The sequence below is a fragment of the Thalassophryne amazonica genome, chromosome 2 (genome assembly GCF_902500255.1).
Source record: "Thalassophryne amazonica chromosome 2, fThaAma1.1, whole genome shotgun sequence".
Lineage (NCBI taxonomy): Eukaryota > Metazoa > Chordata > Actinopteri > Batrachoidiformes > Batrachoididae > Thalassophryne > Thalassophryne amazonica.
Genome location: NC_047104.1, coordinates 66,461,356 through 66,481,977, shown reverse-complemented (window position 1 = coordinate 66,481,977; position 20,622 = coordinate 66,461,356). Strand labels below are relative to the sequence as shown.

The window sequence follows — 20,622 nt, the reverse complement described above, 5'->3', positions numbered from 1 at the left end:
TGAGCTCGGTGGGTCTTCACACAGCAAACACAACACTGCAAAAGGCCAATTACGGGCTGTTCCTGTAAACATTTGTGACATATGGGAAGTAGGTCAAGTTGCTGTGGTGGAAACGGCTAATAAGGCAGTGTGTTAATGTGGAAATTTGCTGAAAGACTTGAATTTTCTGTACGTGCTGTTCTTCTCAGATGTGGGCATAAATGAGAGCCTATTCTACTCAGTGTTGCCAAATAATGAATGAATGAATGAATGAATGAATGAATGAATGAATTAAAATCTCACCAAAAATGAGCGGGAACTATGTAGTGGTAATTTTGTTAACTATTTACAAATGGACCAGTTTGTGTGGAATAAAAGTCGCCAGATTTGTCACAAGTTGCCAGACTGGATTTTTAGTTGCTAGGGAAGGTCAAACAGTCACTAAATATAGCGACAATTCACTAAATTGCAACACTGATTGTACTGCACGTTCTCATTAGGATAACAATAAAGACTCCATCTACATACACTCTCAGCTGTTAGTGCTTTGGTTAAAAAATAACCTGATAACAAAATAGTATTTAAGACAAATAACACAAAGTGAACCTCTCTAGGCTTCCGTTAGTGTCTAATGAGTCCACATACTGGAAGGGCACAGCCTACTGTATCTAATACCAACAAAAGTATATGTACAATATGATATATTGCACCTGTACATTCCACAAAGTTTAGTCTGAGAAAGTGGGAGCTCCTTTTCATGATGACATTTTAGGTTCAAGTCTCAGAGATGCTTTGTATAGGCTCTCCTCATCCAACGCCGAACTGCTATCCAGTAGGAACTTTGCAACCTAAAGCAAATACAAATACATACATCAGCCAACTGCAGGTCAGCTATTTTATACAATTGCAGTAATGTGATGATACATCACAATCAAAAGGTTCAGGTGGGTTAAGACAAATCATGACCAATGTACCAGATTGCGGAGTCTCAGAAACCGTTTCTGACCATTTTTCCAACAAATGGTCTGAAATTCATTCCATAAAAAACACAAGGATGGATTTTTTTTTTAATTATTTATTTATTTATAATTTTCAACTACAGACTCCATCACTGAGTAAAGTCTGTTTTTTATGCTGCATTTCAGTTGCCTCACAAGTTGGGACATCACACCCACATTACATGAATTCCAGTTTCCAAGTTGGAACAGATGATGCAGAAGCGTTTCAGTTTAAGTGTAGTCATTGTTGTTGGTGTATCAAAGTGAAATCCAGAAAGAAATATTTTCCTATGAGCTTGGCTCATGGGAATTCCCCTTTGGCTGACGTGGTAGTACACTAGTCTTGAATCTGGATTTTCCTGACTACATGTGCAACATCTACCAGGTTAGCCAATATTAGAAGCACCAGTTGACAAACACACTGTATAAAAACACGTATAAAAACACTATAGCAACATGTCCACAGGCTTATTAAAGTGGACACAAAAAAAGACCCCCCCCCCCAAAAAAAACCCCTAAAAACCCCAAACTACAGCCACTGTTAATGCTGGTAGCAGTATGTTGTGTCCAGGGTTGGGTAGGATTACTTTGAAATGTAATCCAAAAGTAATCAGATTACAAGTAATCCAAATGTATGTACATACATACATGTAATCCACATGTATTCTTTCAAAGTAATCCTACCCAACCTTGGTTGTGTCCGAACAAGCTGACAACTTTGAAATACAACGTCAGGGAGCATTTCAATTGAAACTTCCTTCTTGCAAAGGGAGAAATACAACCTCTGAGTGCAAATGGAATGCACCATTACTTCTGTGCTGCCAAACAACTTAATCACTTATGATCATCAAAGAATTATGTGTAATAAGAGCAATCTGAGATTTCTGATGTCTGCCAATCTGGATCCGGATCACCTCCAAAAATCAGTGGAGTCTTCCATGCCCTAATATCTTTCTGTGGTGCAAACTTCATTTAAATCTGTGCAGTAGTTTTGATGTAATCTTGCCAGCAGACAGACAAATAAATACATAAATAAACGCCAGTGATTTTACTACAACCTTGGCAGGCTTAATAAAATGACAGAGACTTTTTAACTGCAGGTGTGGAACCCCACAAGCTCTCAATGGCCTGCGGTCTCTGTTGCACATCGAAAGAAGCTGATTTGTTGAATTTATGGGTGCTGTCAGGTGACAGGCTCGATAAAAATAAATACATAAATTCGAGCACCGTGCTCGTGGAGCACAAACCTCTGCCAACATGAGTTTCCCATTCCACAAAATTTTACCTTGGAAAAAAAATTCTACATCAATGTCCTGTCAGACGTGGCTTTTCATAAGCTAAATTAGATGTGATCAAATGTCAGGAGTATGTATTTAGTTCATGCACTTGAATCAAAGTTTTTTTGTGGTGGGTTTTTTTTTTTTACTTTTTTGTTTTCTGAATTCTTTTTCAGATCATTTTCACAGGGCATTGGTTATCTCTGCTATGTACAAGTTGTCATTGCTTTTTGTTTGGCACAGCCTTCATCCAATTTTCGTGGTGTAGGTAAATCCATAACAGAAAAATGAGAGTGATTGAGGCACTTTTGTTTGAGATATAATGCAAAATGTACACCAAATGGACTTTTCAATGTTAAATTTCAATGTCCACAAAATCCACAATCCAGATCAAACTTTGTCAGGTTATAATGAGTGCCAGTCTACACCTCACTTTCAAATATGAGAGTGATTGGGGCACGTTTGATTAAGATATAATGTGAAATATACATTAAATGGGGTTTTCGATGTTAAATATAAATGGCTACAAAATCTGTCATCTGGTTCAGATCTTTAACAAACTTTGTCAGTCGATAAAGGATACCATCCTACATAAAGCTCTCATATATGAAAGAAATTAGATCTTTTTGACACTTATTAATTTTTTAATTCGTTCAATGTTAAAGATAGGTGCGTTCTCACCTCCTCTCTGCCCCCTGCTGTGTGCACCTGACGCATGAGACCACAGGAAGCAACTCAAAGCTGGCCCAGTGTGAAAGGGGCTTTATGCACTGAAACTGAATATTTATCACTGTGATTGCCTCAAATGAAACTGTCCACCCTGGTATTGACTGTGGTGTTATGATTCTGGTTCTGAATCTAAAGCCCCTGTCACACATAGTAAGAATGTGCCGGAGGCATGCCCGATATGGCAAATATTGCCATAATCTGATGCAGTCGGGAGGAAAAGAGGCGTGGCCAAGCAGTGTCGGAGTGCAGTCAGACTGCCTCGTCCACACCTGTCAGATCGCATCCAGAGCATATGTAGATGACACAGACTGCTGTCAGATGACCATAAAAGGCACTGCAGACTGCCCATCTCCAAATGTCTGGATGGCAGACTGGAGCGCTCATGTGCACATGTGCTCCGCGCACACACGTGGGGCTGTAATTATCACTCAGTGGTGTGTGTGTGTGTGTGTGTGTGTGTGTGTGTGTGTGTGTGTGTGTGTGTGTGTGTGTGTGTGTGTGTGTGTGTGTGTGTGTGTGTGTGTGTGTGCGTGTGCATAACGCTACATGGGCACATGTGTGCCCGTGCCTGCCACTGGACAGCTTCACTCCAAAGTTTGCTGGCATTGGGCCATGCAATCCCTCAGCTGGAGCCTTTCCAAGGAACTTTCTTTTTTCTTGTTTGCCCACTTCAGGAGCACAACGCAACTGTGGACACCGCAATGGTTGGATTATCACATGGAATTATTTTTTTTTTCTTTTGGATGAGAGGATTTTAATGGCAGGCTGCTGTCCCAGCTTCATGTACATGTTGGCACTGCGAAACACTCCAAGACCGCTGTTGGAGGTAAGCTACATGTTTATTAACCCTCTGGGGTCCGAGGGCATTTTTGGACAGTTCGCCTGGCATAAATGTTTTATTATTGCTGTTCACAGCTCTCCCTGCATCCCACAATCAAGTTTTATGTCTTTTTTTTTGTAGGACAACCTGTACATTCAAAATATATATAATATATATGCTATAGTTGTGTTTTATAAGTGTAATAAAGGTTTACAATCAGAAATAAGAAAGGAAAAAGTAAAGCGGAAATAATTTTCCAGACACATTTATTCAAAACACACAGCAAACTATAATAAACAACTGTTTGACACTTTATAAAGGTAATTTGGGCTCTTGTGTGAAAGACTGTACAACAAAAGGTTCAAACAATAAACACAAATGCACATTTTGAACAATATATACAAAATGGTCTATGCGTTTTGTTTGTCTTCATCTCAAAGCAATTTCTGTCTGCTATTACACAAAGGTCACATCACAAACTTCTACTATGAAGATGACTGTGTGTTTGTTCTCTCTTGCTCTGAAAGCAACATTCACACTTCGAGGCTCATCCAGTTTGAGGAGCAGCCCCTCCCCCTTGCTCCAATGATATGGTAAACAGTGCTTTACGCCGGAGCGAAAGAGCTTGCCACAGGCTTTTCCAGTAGCATTCACAGGAAAACTAGTCAAGCAATCCTGATACTCATACATGTGATACGTGAAATTGTATGAGAGGCTTTCCATCTGCTCCGTCTGCTCACTTTCATTTTCGCTGTGCGTAATGGTGCAGGGCGCATTGGAGCAGCCAGGGGGCTATTCAAACGGGTCAACTAGTAACACATCATTCCTAAAAACAATCTTTGGTGTGTCACATGAGGTGAATCTGCCCTACGATTGGATTTTGGAAAACCATGTGACAGTGAACCAATTCCGATTGGACACTCACATTGCTCACGTCATCACACAGCTTCTATGAGGAGTACAAAGATGGTGGACGGTGGCTCGAAAGTCCGCGGAGTTAACCTTTCAGCAAAAAAAAGTATGTTTCTATCTCATATCATTAAAAAGTTATTTAGAATTTAGTAAAGCTTGGTCTCAGCCATTGTATACGACGGCGTCGGCCCCAGAGGGCTAATGGTGTAACGACCTGGCACAACAGTTCCATGTGATATATCCTCCAGAGTTAGAAGGTGAACATTTATTACAGCCTGAGAGCCGTTCAGCTCTGAGCCTGACATGTGCAATGACGGGTTACTGTGTTATGATGGAGACAATAGTTCACATTATTTACATTGCCCATGGGAAGAAATGGACAAAAATCTGTACTGTAAGGTCTCTTGTGGATATAACAGCCTGTTCATATTTGTGGCAGCATGCGCGCAGTAGCGCATGGAGATTTTGGTTTGACAGCTGCTTTTCACATTCACTGTACATGATAATAATTCATAATTATTATTGTGATGAAGCTGACACACATTTCAGCATTTCCTTTGCGCCCGGGGGGGCATTATTATACATGTCACTGCAGGTCATACCGGCAGGCATACCATGCCAGAGCCATCTCGAGGTTCCCTCATATGCGCTCAAATCATTTCGGATCCTGTTTTTCCACCATCAGAATATGCAAATTACAGTTAGATGGTCCTCAGATAACACATGGACCGCCATCGGACAGGTGTCCCATCTTGACCGTGCCCGGGGAGTTTTGAACATGTGCATCACACTTGGGGCCGCCGGCTGATTTTGACCAACTGCGTGGACTTCCATAGATGGCTGTCAGAACATTTTGGAACTGAAATCCGACACCTTTCGGATGTGTGCCAATTCATATGTCCGACGCCACTCTGTGTGATTCCGAGTATGTGACAGGGGTATAAAACATTCAGCATTTGCCAGTAAACTGGATGACCCATTGTCCTCCTTCCCGGACTTCTACAGATTGCTTTTTTTTTTTTACATGGTTTAAAATCATTCAATGCCTGTGACAAGGTGGTGGCCTGAACTACTCATTATTGCCTGGCTGTGTTTTGTTTTGTTGGTCTCGATGGTATTAACCAATATAGTGGCATATTTTAATTTTTTTATGTTGTATTAGGCATTTCAGGGCAGCACGGTGGCTTAGTGGTTAGCACTGTTGCCTCACAGCGAGAAGGTTGTGGGTTCAATTCCCGTGGCTTTTCGTGGTGGTGGCCAAGTGTTTGCGTGGGTTTCCTCCAGGGGCTCCGGTTTCCTCCCACATCCAAAGACATGCGGGTTAGGTGGATTGGAATCTTTAAAATTGTGCGTAGGTGTGTGTGTGGGTGTGTCTGTGTTTGTTTGTCTATTTGTGGCCCTGCGACAGACTAGCGTCCTGTCCTGGGTGTACCCTGCCTCGCGCTCTATGACTGCTGGGATAGGCTCCAACCCCCCGCGACCCTTAATTGGACTAAGCGGTAGAAGATGGATGGATGGATTAGGCATGTCACTCAGTAGTTGTTGAGCCAAAAACGGAATTGTGTCCCAATATGACTTCCATGTTTTCGTTTTAGTTACCATAATACTCTATAACCATGTGCCATTGATCAGTAATTGTTCTTGAAGAAAAGTTTCTATACTGCCCGTAGACTAGTGGTTACTGCTACTATCGTGATGCAATATAAAACTACACAATAAACCATGCAAAGGGGTAAAACTGTCTCACCTTTGGCTGATGATCAATCTTGTAAGCTGTTTGCTGAAACTGGCGTATTTCTCTGATAATGTGAGATATCTGGAGAAAGACAGAATTAAAAGAAGTTACAAGCTTAACAGTTCACCATCCTTACCATCGCAGGGGTGGTGGCCAAGTGATTAGTGTGCTTGGTTTCAGTGTGGAAGGTTCCCCACCCCTGCCACATTTCTCCATGTAATGTGGAGTTGCATCAGAAAGGGCATCTGGTGTAAAACATGCAAATCAACGTGCAGATGTACCTTGGATCTGCGTTGGCAACCCATCGTGAAAAAGAAGGGAGCAGCCAAAGGGACTTACCTACTTACTTCAAGCTCATGGATCACTCACTCACTCACTCACTCACTCACTCACTCACTCACTCACTCACTCACTCACTCACTCACTCACTCACTCACTCACTCACTCACTCACTCACTCACTCACTCACTCACTCACTCACTCACTCACTCACTCATCTTCAACCACTTACTCCAATTAAGGGTCATGGGGGGCTGGAGCCTATCCCAGCGTGAGGTGGGTACACTCTGGACAGGATGCCAGTCTGTTGCAGGGTCACATATACACAAACAAACACATTCACACGCACACACACCTACGGACAATTTAATGTTTCCAGTTCACCTAACCTGCGTGTCTTTAGATGCAAGAGAAAGTCGGAGCAAACCCACGCAAACACGCGGACAGCATGCAGACTCGACACAGAAAGGCCAGAGGTGGGAATTAATCCCATGGCCTTCTTGCTGTGAGGCAACAGTGCTAACCACTAGGCCATTGTGCTGCCCCGCTTGTGGATTAATCAAGCAGTAATATCCACTGCTGAAAAATGAAGAAATGCCAAATACAGAAATGCCAAAATACACATTTCCTTGAATGGCCATTTGAGTTTGGTTCCAAATGAACATCAATCCCCATAAAACGTCATGTTAAAATGACCACCATTACCACAGAAATAAACACGATTACAGTCTGGTATTTTTTTTTTTTGTGGACCTAGTCTACCCTTTCATGACAGCTGTATGGGATTAATTTTAACATAGGTCATTAGTTTAAGATGTTTTAAGCCATAAAGTGCAATACAATGAATAATTTGGGGTGTGGTCAATTTAAGTGAACACTACCATCCAGGGAGCCAGCGACTAGCCTGCCACTAGAGGCTAGCTGCTAACTCCTTTCGGAGTATTTTTCATAGAAATATTAGATTGACATGTCTTACTAAGCATTTATTTATGCTAACGGGCAATTTATCTGAGACCGTAGGACCTTTGTGGCCGGGACGGCGGTGGGATCAAACCCCAGACTGCTCGCACTACAGACCAGAACTCTACCAGGTCAGCCAAAGGGGAATTCCCCGTTAGCCAAGCTAGCGGGAACGTGTTTTCAATCTGGACTTCATCTTGCTACACATCTCCCCCACCATTTTTGACTTCATCCTGAAGTCACAGATGCATTTAAGCATGTTCTGTGACAACCCACATCATGCCGACAATGCCAATTGTGACCGTAGGACCTTTGTGGCATGGACGGCAGTGGGATCGAACTCCGGACTGCTCGCATTAAAGACCAGAACTCTACCAGGCCAGCCAAAGGGGAATTCCCCATTAGCCAAGCTAGCGGGAACGTCTTTTCAATCCGGACTTCATCTTGCTACATATCTATGAAAACTGTGAGTGAATTTTTTTGTGTAATTCCTTTTATAATTTTGTGCGGGTGTGAATGTGTTTGTTTGTCTCTATGTGGCCCTGTGACAGACTGGCATCCTGTCCAGGGTGTACCCCGCCTCACACTCAATGACTGCTGGAATAGGCTCCAGCCCCCTGTGACCCTTAATTGGAGTAAGCGGTTGAAGATGAGTGTGCATGTGTGTGTGTGAGATGCATTTTGGATTCATTTGTCCCACTCAAGCTATGGCAGTCTTTACCACACTGCATCCCTTTACCCATTTACAGGTTGCCGGTTGGAGTTTGGCAGAGTCAGACACTATTAAGAGGGCTACAACCAAAACCAAAACCAACCCACTTGAGCTTCAAACCCGTTCTTCAGAAAACCCATCAACATCTGTCATCTACAGAAGTTTTCCTATGAGACGGCCATAGTTGGGTATGTGGAAAATAGTTGGGAGGATGAGTATAGGACCTGGTTGAGCAGTTTGTGAGATGGTGTGGGGAGAATCACCTGCATCTGAATGTGGCAAAGATGATGGAGATAGTGGTGGATTTCAGGAAGAACGAGCCCCCACCTTCTCCGGTCTGCATCAGTGAGACTGATGTGGACACAGTCCCATCATATAAGTATCTGGGCATCTACCTGGACAATAAACTGGAGTGGTCTATAAACCAGATCCTTTAATATATGTAACAGGATGCTGTAGATCGGGGTGCCCAAGTTCGGTCCTCGAGATCTACCTTCCCGACACTCTTAGTTGTCTCCCCGCTCCAATACACCTGAATCCAATGAAAGGCTCATTAAAAGCCTGCTAATGAGTCTTTCATTGGATTCAGCTGTGTTGGAACAGGGAGACAACTAAGAGTGTCAGGAAGGTAGATCTCGAGGACCGAACTTGGGCACCCCTGCTGTAGATGTTCTATCGGTCTGTTGTTGTGAGCAACATCTACTTTGCTATGGTTTGCTGAAGTGCAGGCATCACAGCAAAGGACGCCAACAGACTGAATAAACTGGTCAAAAAGGCAGGGTCTGTTCTTGGCTCCAAGCTTGCCAACCAGGAGGAGGTGGTTGAGGACAGAATGTTGGCTAAACTGCTGGCAAATAAGGACAGTGCCTCTCACCCCCTCCATAAAACACTGCACAATCTTAAGAGTAGCTTCAGCAACAGACTCATACAACCACACTGCCTAAGGAACAGTATAGGACACTGTTCCTGCCCAGTACCATCAGACTCTTTAATATATGTGCCTCGGCTACATCTGTGGTCTCTGAACTAGATTAAAAAGCCTATAATATTTACTATTTATCTGTTGCAATCCACGTAACAATACCACTTAATACGTAACAATACATGCCATATAACACCATTGTGCCTTAATTAACACACACTCTTAAACTGTGACATTGGAACCACTGCACTTCTGTGTGTTTCTACTTCAGTTATTGTAATTGTTAGTTTTCTTTTTATCTTTTTGAGGTACCTGGCTGCTATGACAACTAAAATTTCCCTTCAGGGATTAATAAAGTGCTAGCTAGCTAGCTATCCGTGACATCATGTTTGTCCATATTTACAGTCCATGGGATCAATGATGTAGCTGGTAAAAAAATACCTTTGTTATTCATCCCACATTAAAAAAACAACAGATTTAATGTTCTCAACTATTATAAGCAACAGGTTGGTTGTCATGGGTGGTGTCACACATAGCCTTAACGGTTGTGAAATGGAGCAAACTCTCAATCTGTTGGACATTTTCCATTATACAGGTACCATAGAGTTTCCCAAGCGCTCTAGTATAACACACGTGGGGGCTTCTTGGTGTTGCTTACCATTCTCATCTTGGAGAAGTTGACCAGGTTGTCCTCAGTGTAATTAGGCGTTCCTTCCTCTATGAAGGCTAAGTCAGTCAGGTACATTCCTAGGTATGGAACGCAGGGAGGGTCACAGCTAATGATAGGACAGGCCAGATAGAGAGAAGGCATGGACACAAACATTAAGGGTCCATCTACACAGACAAAACCTGTCCTTGCAGCTAATTTTATAAGAAAAGGGAAATTAAATGCAAAATTCCGCATATACTTACTTCTTCAGAGCCTCCCTCAGGTTTTTGAATCTTCCCTCAGATGACACCAGCTTCTGCAATTTGTCAATCACAGTCTTGGTCTATCAAAACAAGTGTTAGGCTTCAGGAATGTGCAGTACTTTTTTATATTGACCATTCCAAAGGTTTATTAAATGTGTTTCACTGTGGAGGATTAGTATATTACTACCTCCAAACACAACATCCACCCCAGCACGTTTGAAAAAATTCAGCCACTTTATGCACAACCTCAACATTTCAGGAAATAGAAATAATTTTCTTAACTGGCATCACACATCTCCAACAAATGACTGTAGTGTATCTGCTCTGCAAGCTACCAATATACAGACGTGGTTTGAACATGTAAACTCCACAGAGGAATGATCTAAGCATTGATGGACTTGCAATCAGGACCTTCTTGCTGTGAGACTGCTGAACACTGTGTTACCATGCTGCCCCTATAGGTTACCATAGTCTAGTTTGAGGGTGGCCAATAAAGGGTTCAAATGAAAGAGCATATGATGCAATAATTCTACTTCTGGGGACAGCCCCGTTATTGCCCAGTCACTCATCTGTCCTCATCAGAAACATGGCACTTTCTCTGAAAGCAAATAAAGTAAAAATGCAAAAAAAAAAAAAAAAAAAAGGTGACAATGTAGTAGAAAGTATCTGCTGGTAATTTCATTCACATAAAATCCTTAGAGGACTGCCTTGCATCAGTGAAAAGCTGGATGTCTAGCAACTTCCTACTTTTAAACTCTGATAAGACTGAAATTATGGTTCTTTTTCCAGTGAGACATCGGCATCAATTTGACCAGCTAACGCTTAGCCTAGGCTTGTTTGTCTTACATCCTATTGACAAAGTGAGGAACCTTGGGGTAATTTTTGATCCTACGTTGTCCTTTACCTCCACATTAGAGATACAAGGTCTGTTAGAAAAGTATCCGACCTTTTTATTTTTTTCAAAAACCATATGGATTTGAATCACGTGTGTTTGCATCAGACAAGCTTGAACCTTCGTGCGCATGCGTGAGTTTTTTCACACCTGTCGGTTGCGTCATTCGCCTGTGAGCAGGCTTTGTGTGAGCACTGGTCCACCCTCTCGTCATTTATTTATTGCAAATAAATGTCTGAATGATTTGGAGCTTTGCTGCATCAATTTTTTTCCAGAAACTGTGAGAGACCTCCAGGTGGACACCGTTCGGAAAATTAATATGGCTTTCAGGGAAGATTTTATGGGGATTATACAGATTAAGGAGTGTTACTGCCGCTTTAAGGACGGCCCACAACTGCTGAGCTCCCAGCGCCGATCGACATACTCAGACCCCGCTGAAACAACCAGATCATTTCCAACGTGAAGGCTTTGTTGATCTGGGACCTCGTCTGACTTTCACAAAAAGGCAAAAGTCATGGACATCAGCACTTTTTTGGCACATTCCACTGTTACAGGAGTTTTTTTCATGGAAAGAAAAGCGGAGGGATGCGCCATGGAGCTGTTCATTACGCGGCACAAAACCACCTCCGTGTTGGTCTTACAGGACGGCTTTCAGGTGGATTTCAGATGGATTCCGGTTGCTTTTCAGTCGTGTGATTATCCAATTGTGATTGTGCATGAGCTGGACATGCCCCAACATGTCCTGGAAGGCTTCATCACGGCGTTGCTTTGTGCCATGCAGCTCCACCGCAACACGCGGAATTCCGCTCCTCTTTCCATGACAAAAACTCCTGTAACAGTGGAATGTGCCGTTCATTTCTAAACTGGACGCTGTCTTGATCCGGTATGTCTTCTGACTAGCACAGGAATTGTGAAAAGACGTGGACATCAGCATTTTTACAGCACATTAAGACAGACGTGCGGAGGAGTTCCGCGCGTCGCGGTGGAGCCGCATGGCGCAAAGCAACGCCGTGATGAAGCCTTCCGGGACATGTTGGGGCATGTCCAGCTCATGCGCAATCACAATCGGATAATCACACGACTGAAAAGCAACCGGAATCCATCTGAAATCCACGTGAAAACTGTCCTGTGAGACCAACACGGAGGTGGTTTTGTGCCGCGTAATGAATGGCTCCGTGGCACGTCCCTCCGCTTTTCTTTCCATGAAAAAAACTCCTGTAACAGTGGAATGTGCCGAAAAAGTGCTGATGTCCACGACTTCTGCCTTTTTGTGAAAGTCAGACGAGGTCCTGGATCAATAAAGCCTTCACGCTGGAAATGATCTGGTTGTTTCAGCGGGGTCTGAGCATGTCGATCGGCGCTGGGAGCGCGCTGCGCTCTCAGCAGTTGTGGGCCATCCTTAAAGCGGCAGTAACACTCCTTAATCTGTATAATCCCCATAAAATCGTCTCTGAAAGCCATATTAATTTTCCAAACAGTGTCCACCTGGAGGTCTCTCACAGTTTCTGGAAAAAAATTGATGCAGCAAAGCTCCAAATCCCTCAGACATTTATTTGCAATAAAAAAACGACGAGAGGGTGGACCAGTGCTCACACAAAGCCTGCTCACAGGCGAATGATGCAACCGACAGGCGTGAAAAAACTCATGCATGCGCACGAAAGTTCAAGCTTGTCTGATGCAATCACACGTGATTCAAATCCATATGGTTTTTGAAAAAAATAAAAAGGTCGGATAATTTTCTAACAGACCTCGTATTATGAGGACTGCTTTCTTCCACCTGCGAAATACAGCGAAGATTCGTCCCATCCTGTCTATGGCTGATCCTGAGACTATGATTCATTCATTAGTTTCTTCTATATTGGTCTACTGCAATGTTCTATTTTTTGGTTTACCACAGTCCAGTATTAGGGCTCTCCAATTGGTTCTAAATGCTGCTGCCAGACTTTTCACAGGAAGCAGAAAGTTTGACCACATTACCACCATTTTGGTGTCTTATAAACCATATGTGTCAGCTGAAAACTAGCAATGACAGCTGTACCACACTGTGTGCTGCTCAGCACCAGGAAGATTCCATCAATATTAAATGGTACCTGCTTGGAGACTTTGAGCCAGGTCTTTTTGAGGCGGAAAATGGAGCTGCGATTGAGAGAGGACGTAATCTCCAGTACAGTGTTGTAGTTGTGGAGGCAGCGGCAAATGTCAGCCACTGCAACCCATTTCTCGATCACTGCTACCCGCATGTTGACGTCGTCCCAATGCAGGATCTCTGTGGCGATCCTGTCGCTGATCTGACAGTCAGGTGAAAATATGTTAAGATGAAGAAGTTGAGATAGTAATTTGTTGGAATAATGTCTTATTAAACACGTACATCATTAAAATGCTTGGTAGTTTTCATAATGTATGGAGTTCTCTCATTCTTGTCGTTCTTCATCCATCCTTGCCCAAAGAACTCCCTGTAAAATGGATGAGAATCATCTTCAGATAATCAATAACAGAAAATGCATCAAAAGTAATACAAAAGGTTTATACTTGGTATCTATATCAGCATTTCTCCTTCATTCAGCCAATTTCTCTCAACCTTCATTCTACTCTTTCCCTGTAATCGTTCATGTGTTCTTGTGCATGTGCATGTGCACTCACGCGTATGGGATGACTCTGAAGACCAGGTGGTCCAGCATTGTAAGTTGCTCTGCTATCTCCAGGGCAGAGTGGTTCTCAAAAGGCTCAGTCTTACACTCCTCCATGGCCTACAGCAGAAAGAACCATGTCAGGAATTACAAATCATGTCAAAAAGCTCAGCCAGTAACTCTAACAAGAACAAAAAATGTTAATATTTACTGTCATTTTTCTCCTCACCATTTGTCTGACTTCCTCCAGGCTGACCTGGTTGTCTCCAGGGTCCTCCTGTGTTAGAGTTCTGTGAGTACACAGACAAAAGTTCTGTTATTTATTTATTGACAAAATCTGCAGCACCATAAACTCACATACACAATATGGGCCATGGTGATTACCCATAGGCGCTGAGTTCCCAAATCCTGGTGATCCCTTTAATTCCGACTCATCAAGTTACTTGCAGAAGTTGTGGCATTGCCAAACTCCTGAATGTTTCATGACAACTCCTTCAATAGTACTTTGTACCCTTAGTACCATAAATGTTTAATCATTTTATTACTTTCATGCCATCAGAAACAAATACTATGTTTGTTTGCTCAAAGAATATGTGAAAAAAAGACTTTTTCTAGCCAAATTTGTTATCTTCGTTCAGTGTAAGTGAGGCAGCCATTATGTTCTATTTTGTAATATTAAAGAAAGTGAAAAAAAAAATGTCCTGGATTTGCACCCTGAATTGGATCCACTTCTAAAGGTCATGTTTCCTCCTCAGGCCATACCTCACCCTTCCACCAAGCTTCAAGAAAGTAGTTTTTGTGTAATCATGCTAGCACACAAACAAACAGCACTGAAAACAATACCTCCTTGGTGGTGGTACTAAATTAATGACCATTTATATACTTATTGATTTTCTATTTCTAATTTACCATAACAGATGGTCGCAGAACTCCAGGCTGATGAACTCTTCTTGATAGCTTAGATTAATTTTTATGTGCTCTGCAAAATAAACTGAACGAGAACCCACACTGCCACTGCCAGTGGGTTGTTTTAAGCCAAGCAGCATAGTATCTCTCCCAGGGCATTCTACTGAAGCACACACAAAAGACTCAGCGCAACCCTTCATTTATGCATATATGATCAGTCACGCTCAACATGATCTCCAGGGAGATCCCGGGTGGGAACAAATAGATTTATGTGCAGGTTATAGCAGAACAAATGGAATTAGTGTGCGTGTGAGGCAGGGTGGGGAATTGAATCAATAAGATGTAATAGGTTTATTGCCTCCTGGGTGAAGCAGTACCTGTATGAAAGTAATTAATCAGGATATGCTAAAGGAGCTTTACAATCATGAGATATTCTCTCCACATGGAATGCTCCTCTTCTATTCAATGCACCAATCTCAACTGGTGCCTCCCACAAGAATGGCACAGCCAATGCTTGGACAGATTTCTTGAAGTACCACAATTCAAGTCCATCTTCTTCAAATCTTTTTTATGCTGAACAAACTTGTTTCAGAGTAGGTTTGAACTTACAGACATGCTGCTGTGACAAGAATCCAGTAGTATTTTTTTAACAACTGATAAATCCAGGATGACGCAATGTAATCCAGCTAAAATGTTAATCCACACACGGAGAACATGTTCCTGGTTTCTACCATAAGAAACACTCTTGGAAGAACAACTCTAGGTTCCAGTCAACATGACTCTGTACAAGAACTGCAGACATGACCAGTGATGCCAGCAACGCGTTACTCTAATCTAACCACTTTTTTTTAGTAACGAGTAATCTAACATGTTAATCTTTCGAAATCAGTAATCAGATTAAAGTTACTTCTCTAAGTCACTGTGCGTTACTATTATTTTTGCATTGTGGGTCGATAGCAGCATTAAACTTGGTCCATTGGCAGGAGGTCGGGGTTCGACTGCACTGCCCACTTTAATCGAGCTGTGAGCTTTTCATCCGCGGTTTTCTGCAGCAGTTACCACTCGTCCTCACCTCTTAAAGTGCGGTGACAATAGCACACCTGCACTGAGCTTTACAAAGATATTTTATGCTTTTTTCTCCTTTATTTAGAATTCTGAGCTGAGCCGCTCCGTATCTGCTCGCTAAAAACAGCTGATCCTCCGCGACGCGTCAACAACTAACACTATTTTCCACTCAAATGCACCTAAACTCTCTTTCTGACGACCACATGATGTGAAAACGCAATAAAACTTTCCTGTAAATCTGGTCATGTTTTCTGCATAAATAAATGTTATCCATTCTTTGTGCTCAAACGCCAAAGCAGGGGTGAATCCAGATGGAATGGGGGCGTGGGGCAAGGATGTGCCCCCCCTACAACAACACCCCTAGATTAAAGGTCCAGTTTTGAAGCCTTTTTGTTACTACAACTGCTAATACTACTTAAGAAAAATGTTTAGAGATCATTTAAATGTTGGAAAAATGTTAGAAAGACTTTAATAGTTACATTTATAAACAATGTAGGTTAGAAACTGCAAGTTTTACTGTTACAGTGCTGTCAACAGTTAAATATGAGGTCAAGAAAGAGGTCTTTATTTTACTTTTTATAAAACAAGTATTTATTTTCATTGAAGTCAAGAAAGGGTGACTATAAAGTGAGTTTTGGCAAAACAAGTATCATTTTCATGTTGAGGTGGCAGAGGGTTGTTGTCTGCAGCTGGGGAAAGTAACTAAAAAGTAACTAGTAATCTAACTTAGTTACTTTTACAACTGAATAATCAGTAAAGTAACTAAGTTACTTTTTCAAGGAGTAATCAGTAATCAGTAATTGGATTACTTTTTCAAAGTAACTGTGGCAACACTGGACATGACTACACTGTAAACCTGAATGTTCAAATTAATTAAATAGATGGAGTGGTGTAAATTCAAACTTTTTCAGAAAACGCTCTACTTACTTAAATATTTCGAGTTTGTGTAACATGGTCTTGCTTTTTGAGTAAGGGCCCTTCACACATAACACGAAAGATGCAGAAGCCGGAAGAAAATCTGCAAACCAAAAACGAAATGGGGAACCACGAAACATTCCACCTGCTGGTGTGAGGAACACACGTTTGGAGAAGCGTGCACAAAACCGCGGCGATGGATTCGTGCACGTTCATGTTCGCGCGCACGAACACAGCGTGAGCACGTGGAAAGTCGCGCACACAGCAGCGGAGGAAAAAAATGAAAAGCACAATTTATAATACTTAATTTCTGCTATAAAGAGCAGATTTAACCTTCGCCTAGGTGTACACCAGGAAGTAATGAAATTATGTGGATTACTGTTCCCCCCTTTATGTTTCTTACATGAATTACCTGATGCGCTCGAGGCCTGCCGGCTCCTGTGTCATGAAGGGTCGGCTCCCGTCTCATGAAGAGCCAGGCTCTCGCGTCGTGTACACATCAACAGTGATCCGTTGCAAATGTGATGTGTTTTAATTATTACAAAGTGGGAAAAGCCATTCATGTTGGGGGGAGGGGGGACAACAACGACACACTCCACATGCCATTTGTGTGAGTGTGTATGTGGGGGGTTCTGCACAGTCACACCCATGTGTGGCACTTAGACACTTTTCACAGACAGGTCGAATGTGGTTGCCTGCTCTCTACTATCATACCAGGTGTGTGAATAGCCCCGCCTTTTCTAAGTGTGCAGCAAGTGGTGTCAGATGTTCGTGTGTGACACCTGGAATTTGGCTGACACCTGCCGAGAGGGGGATCGAATGAGCACGCGCAGGGCATTCGCTGTCTTTTGGCTACTTGTGTGTGTGAATGTTGTGGCAACAGGTGTACGAGGCATTTGAGGCAACCTCAGATTTTTCAGAAATGGCATGCAATTCCTCCTTCGTGCGCTAGTCTGCTTTATTCGTGTTATGTGTGAAGGGCCCTAAATTAAACTCTGAATTTTTGATTAACTTGAACTAATTGTACATTAATTAAACAAAACTTCAAAGCATAACTTAAGCACAACTTAAAATAATTAAGTAATGATATATTTGAATTCCACTCATTTCTATTGCTTCAGCGTTATTGCATGTGTCTCATGTCAGCAACATATGGTGGGTGTGGTGAAGGATGATATGAAAGCACACACGTTTATGCAAATATGAAAATATTTGAGTTGACTTAATGAACACTTTAGCAAGGGATGGTGGCCAAGTGGTTAGTGTGCTAGGTTTCAGTGCAGATGTTTCCTCGTTCAAACCCTGCCACATTTCTCCATGTAAAGTGGAGTTGTGTCAGGAAGTGCATCCAGTGTATGACTTGTGCCAGCTCAGCATGCAGATCCACCTTGGATCTGCTGTGGCGACCCCGAGTGAAAACAAGGGAGCAGCCGAAGGGACTTACTTTTACTTCATGAGCACTTTAATTTAATTATAATCATGAGGTACAAGTAGCATTTAATTAAACCATTTAAGTTTTGAGAACAACTGACTTTTAAGTTTATGAACTCAAAAATATTGAGGCAATTGATTGGCTCAATATTTTGGAGTTCTGCTAACTTGTTCAGGTTTACAGTGTACAGATGGTGCCTGGAAGTACTGACGATCAAATGATGTCAGCAGAAGACAAACCTGATAATGTTGGCGGCTGCCTTTCTCTCTTGTGTCAGAAGCTCTGGGTCATGCATCACCTCCTCCAGGAAGCCAATTACTCGTACCTTCAGCTCGGTGTTCAGCTCAAAGTCCTGAGCACAACACAGCAACAGCAGCATGCATCATTACAGGAAGAAAGAATGAAGAAAAAAAAAAAACAAGGAGAAAGACAAATGAACTGTACCTGCGAGTGTTTGGAGACCCAGTGACGCAGCACATTGAGGACTCTGTTGGTTGCTGCTCTTCTGATAACAAACTCTTTGTCCCCATTTCTCTGGTCTGTAGGAAAACCTGGGATCAGGTTGAACAAAGTTATACTCAAAATGATGACACCTGTTAACAAGTTGACAAAAACATTCGACTCTAAGCATCCTGGCTTGATGGGGAGGCACAAACATGTGGCATAAATGCTTTTGGGACGTGTCCAAGGCCTATTCGCCACTGAGATGGCACAAACGGGGTCGTTGAGTGCAAAGTGGCTGTATTCAGTGTTTTCTTTTGTCACGCACAGGTTGTACACTGAATATAAATTCAATCAGTGTCACCTGTAATTCCCTTTGAAATGCTGTCAGGCCTACAGCGCGATGGTATTAAGAGAATGACAGCAAGAGGTGTGAGAGGATTTCTGGTGAGGAAACGGACCAGTGCAGACAGAGTGTGCACATGCATGAAGAAATAACACTGGAAGATGTATTCTGTCCTTTAAAACCTGTTGCATCCTCCTGTGTGAAGAGCATTTACCACCGTGCACGGCTGTGCAGTTTCAGCCTTTGAGGTGGACTTCACATACAAATTCATTCATTTTTATCAGTTTCACTTTTAGTGTTGTTGCAGAAAATGAACTGCAGGAGTAAATGAAAGGGGAATGAAATTAAATTAAATCAGTTCACCGCACCAACATATGAGAAGACTGAGCAAGTAAAATTTTCCCTCTAAAGCCACTGATCAGTAATTAAATAAACTTGAATGTGCTCATCAGAATTTAATTAAACATGCGACCAAACCAGAAATTCTCCATTCTCTACAACTGACCATTTTGTTGTGAACCTCCAGGATTTTAACTTCTCATTTTGTCATTATATTACACTCAGTCTTTGATATATCTGCCAGGTCTAACCCCCCCAAAATCTCCAATAAAACATATAAACCACATGCAACTCACCTGTGCTTGCAAGGGACATACGGCGGTACTTCTCCTTGGTTGGTGTACCCTCATTGGCACCTGCAGTGGCAATGGCAAAGGCAGAGGCAGCAGAAAGGGCACTGCGGTTGTTGTCCAGTTCCCGACATGATGACACCACCATGCCATTGTTGAAGGAAAACAGGGAAAACTCTGCAGAATGGAAAACAGGAATGACAGTAATTCAGTGTTTCCCAGTGTTTTTCCTTGGAGACCCCGACTTACATCTAAGAAAGGGTGAGCTCTTCCCAACCTCCCACCCCACCCCACCCCACACGAAGTGATAAGGGTGCAAAAATTAAGTTTAACATACAATGAACAAAAATATAAACAAAACACTTGTTTTTGCTCCCATTTTTCATGAGATGAAATCAAAGATCTAAAACATTTTCTATACACACAAAAGACCTATTTCTCTCCAATATTGTTCACAAATCTGTCTAAATCTGTGTTAGTGAGCACTTCTCCTTTGCCAAAATGATCCATCCCACCTCATGTGCGGCATATCAAGATGCTGATTAGACAGCATGATTATTGCACAGGTGTGCCTTAGGCTGACCACAATAAAAGGCCACTCTGAAATGTTCAGTTTTACTTCATCGGGCGTTGGGGGGGGGGGGTCAGAAAAGGAGTCAGTATCTCATGTGACCACCATTTGCCTCACTCAGTGCAACACACCTCCTTCGCATAGAGTTGATCAGGTTGTTGATTATGGCCTGTGGAATGTTGGTCCACTCCTCTTCAATGGCTGTGCGAAGTTGCTGGATGTTGGCAGGAACTGAAATACGCTGTTGTATACGCTGATCCAGAGCATCCCAAACATGCTCAATGGGTAACATGTCCAGCGAGTATGCTGGCCATGCAAGAACTGGGATATTTTCAGCTTCCAGGAATTGTGTACAGATCCTTACAACATGGGGCCGTGCATTATCATGCTGCAAAGATGAGGTGATGGCCGTGAATGAATGGCACAGCAATGGACCTCAGGATCTTGTCATGGCATCTCTGTGCATTCCAAATTCCATCAATGAAATGCACCTGTGTTCGTTGTCCATAACATAAGCCTGCCCATACCATAGCCCCACCGCCACCATGGGCCACTTGATCCAC

The 20,622-nt window shown here is 42.5% G+C and overlaps 1 protein-coding gene across 1 annotated transcript in view; it reads right to left on the bottom strand.

The window, feature by feature from the left end:
* Positions 1–597: 597 nt before the first annotated feature.
* LOC117525198 (ras-specific guanine nucleotide-releasing factor 1-like) overlaps positions 598–20,622 on the bottom strand; it is a 120,527-nt gene continuing 100,502 nt past the window's right edge. The window contains exons 17-27 of the mRNA XM_034187044.1: positions 19,495–19,665; positions 18,517–18,623; positions 18,312–18,424; positions 13,984–14,044; positions 13,768–13,874; positions 13,496–13,580; positions 13,218–13,415; positions 10,236–10,315; positions 9,982–10,099; positions 6,463–6,531; positions 598–827 (exon numbers count right to left, since the gene is read on the bottom strand). Coding sequence (XP_034042935.1) covers positions 735–827; positions 6,463–6,531; positions 9,982–10,099; positions 10,236–10,315; positions 13,218–13,415; positions 13,496–13,580; positions 13,768–13,874; positions 13,984–14,044; positions 18,312–18,424; positions 18,517–18,623; positions 19,495–19,665 — 1,202 coding nt within the window. The 3' untranslated portion in view covers positions 598–734. The remainder of the gene's footprint in view (positions 828–6,462; positions 6,532–9,981; positions 10,100–10,235; positions 10,316–13,217; positions 13,416–13,495; positions 13,581–13,767; positions 13,875–13,983; positions 14,045–18,311; positions 18,425–18,516; positions 18,624–19,494; positions 19,666–20,622) is intronic.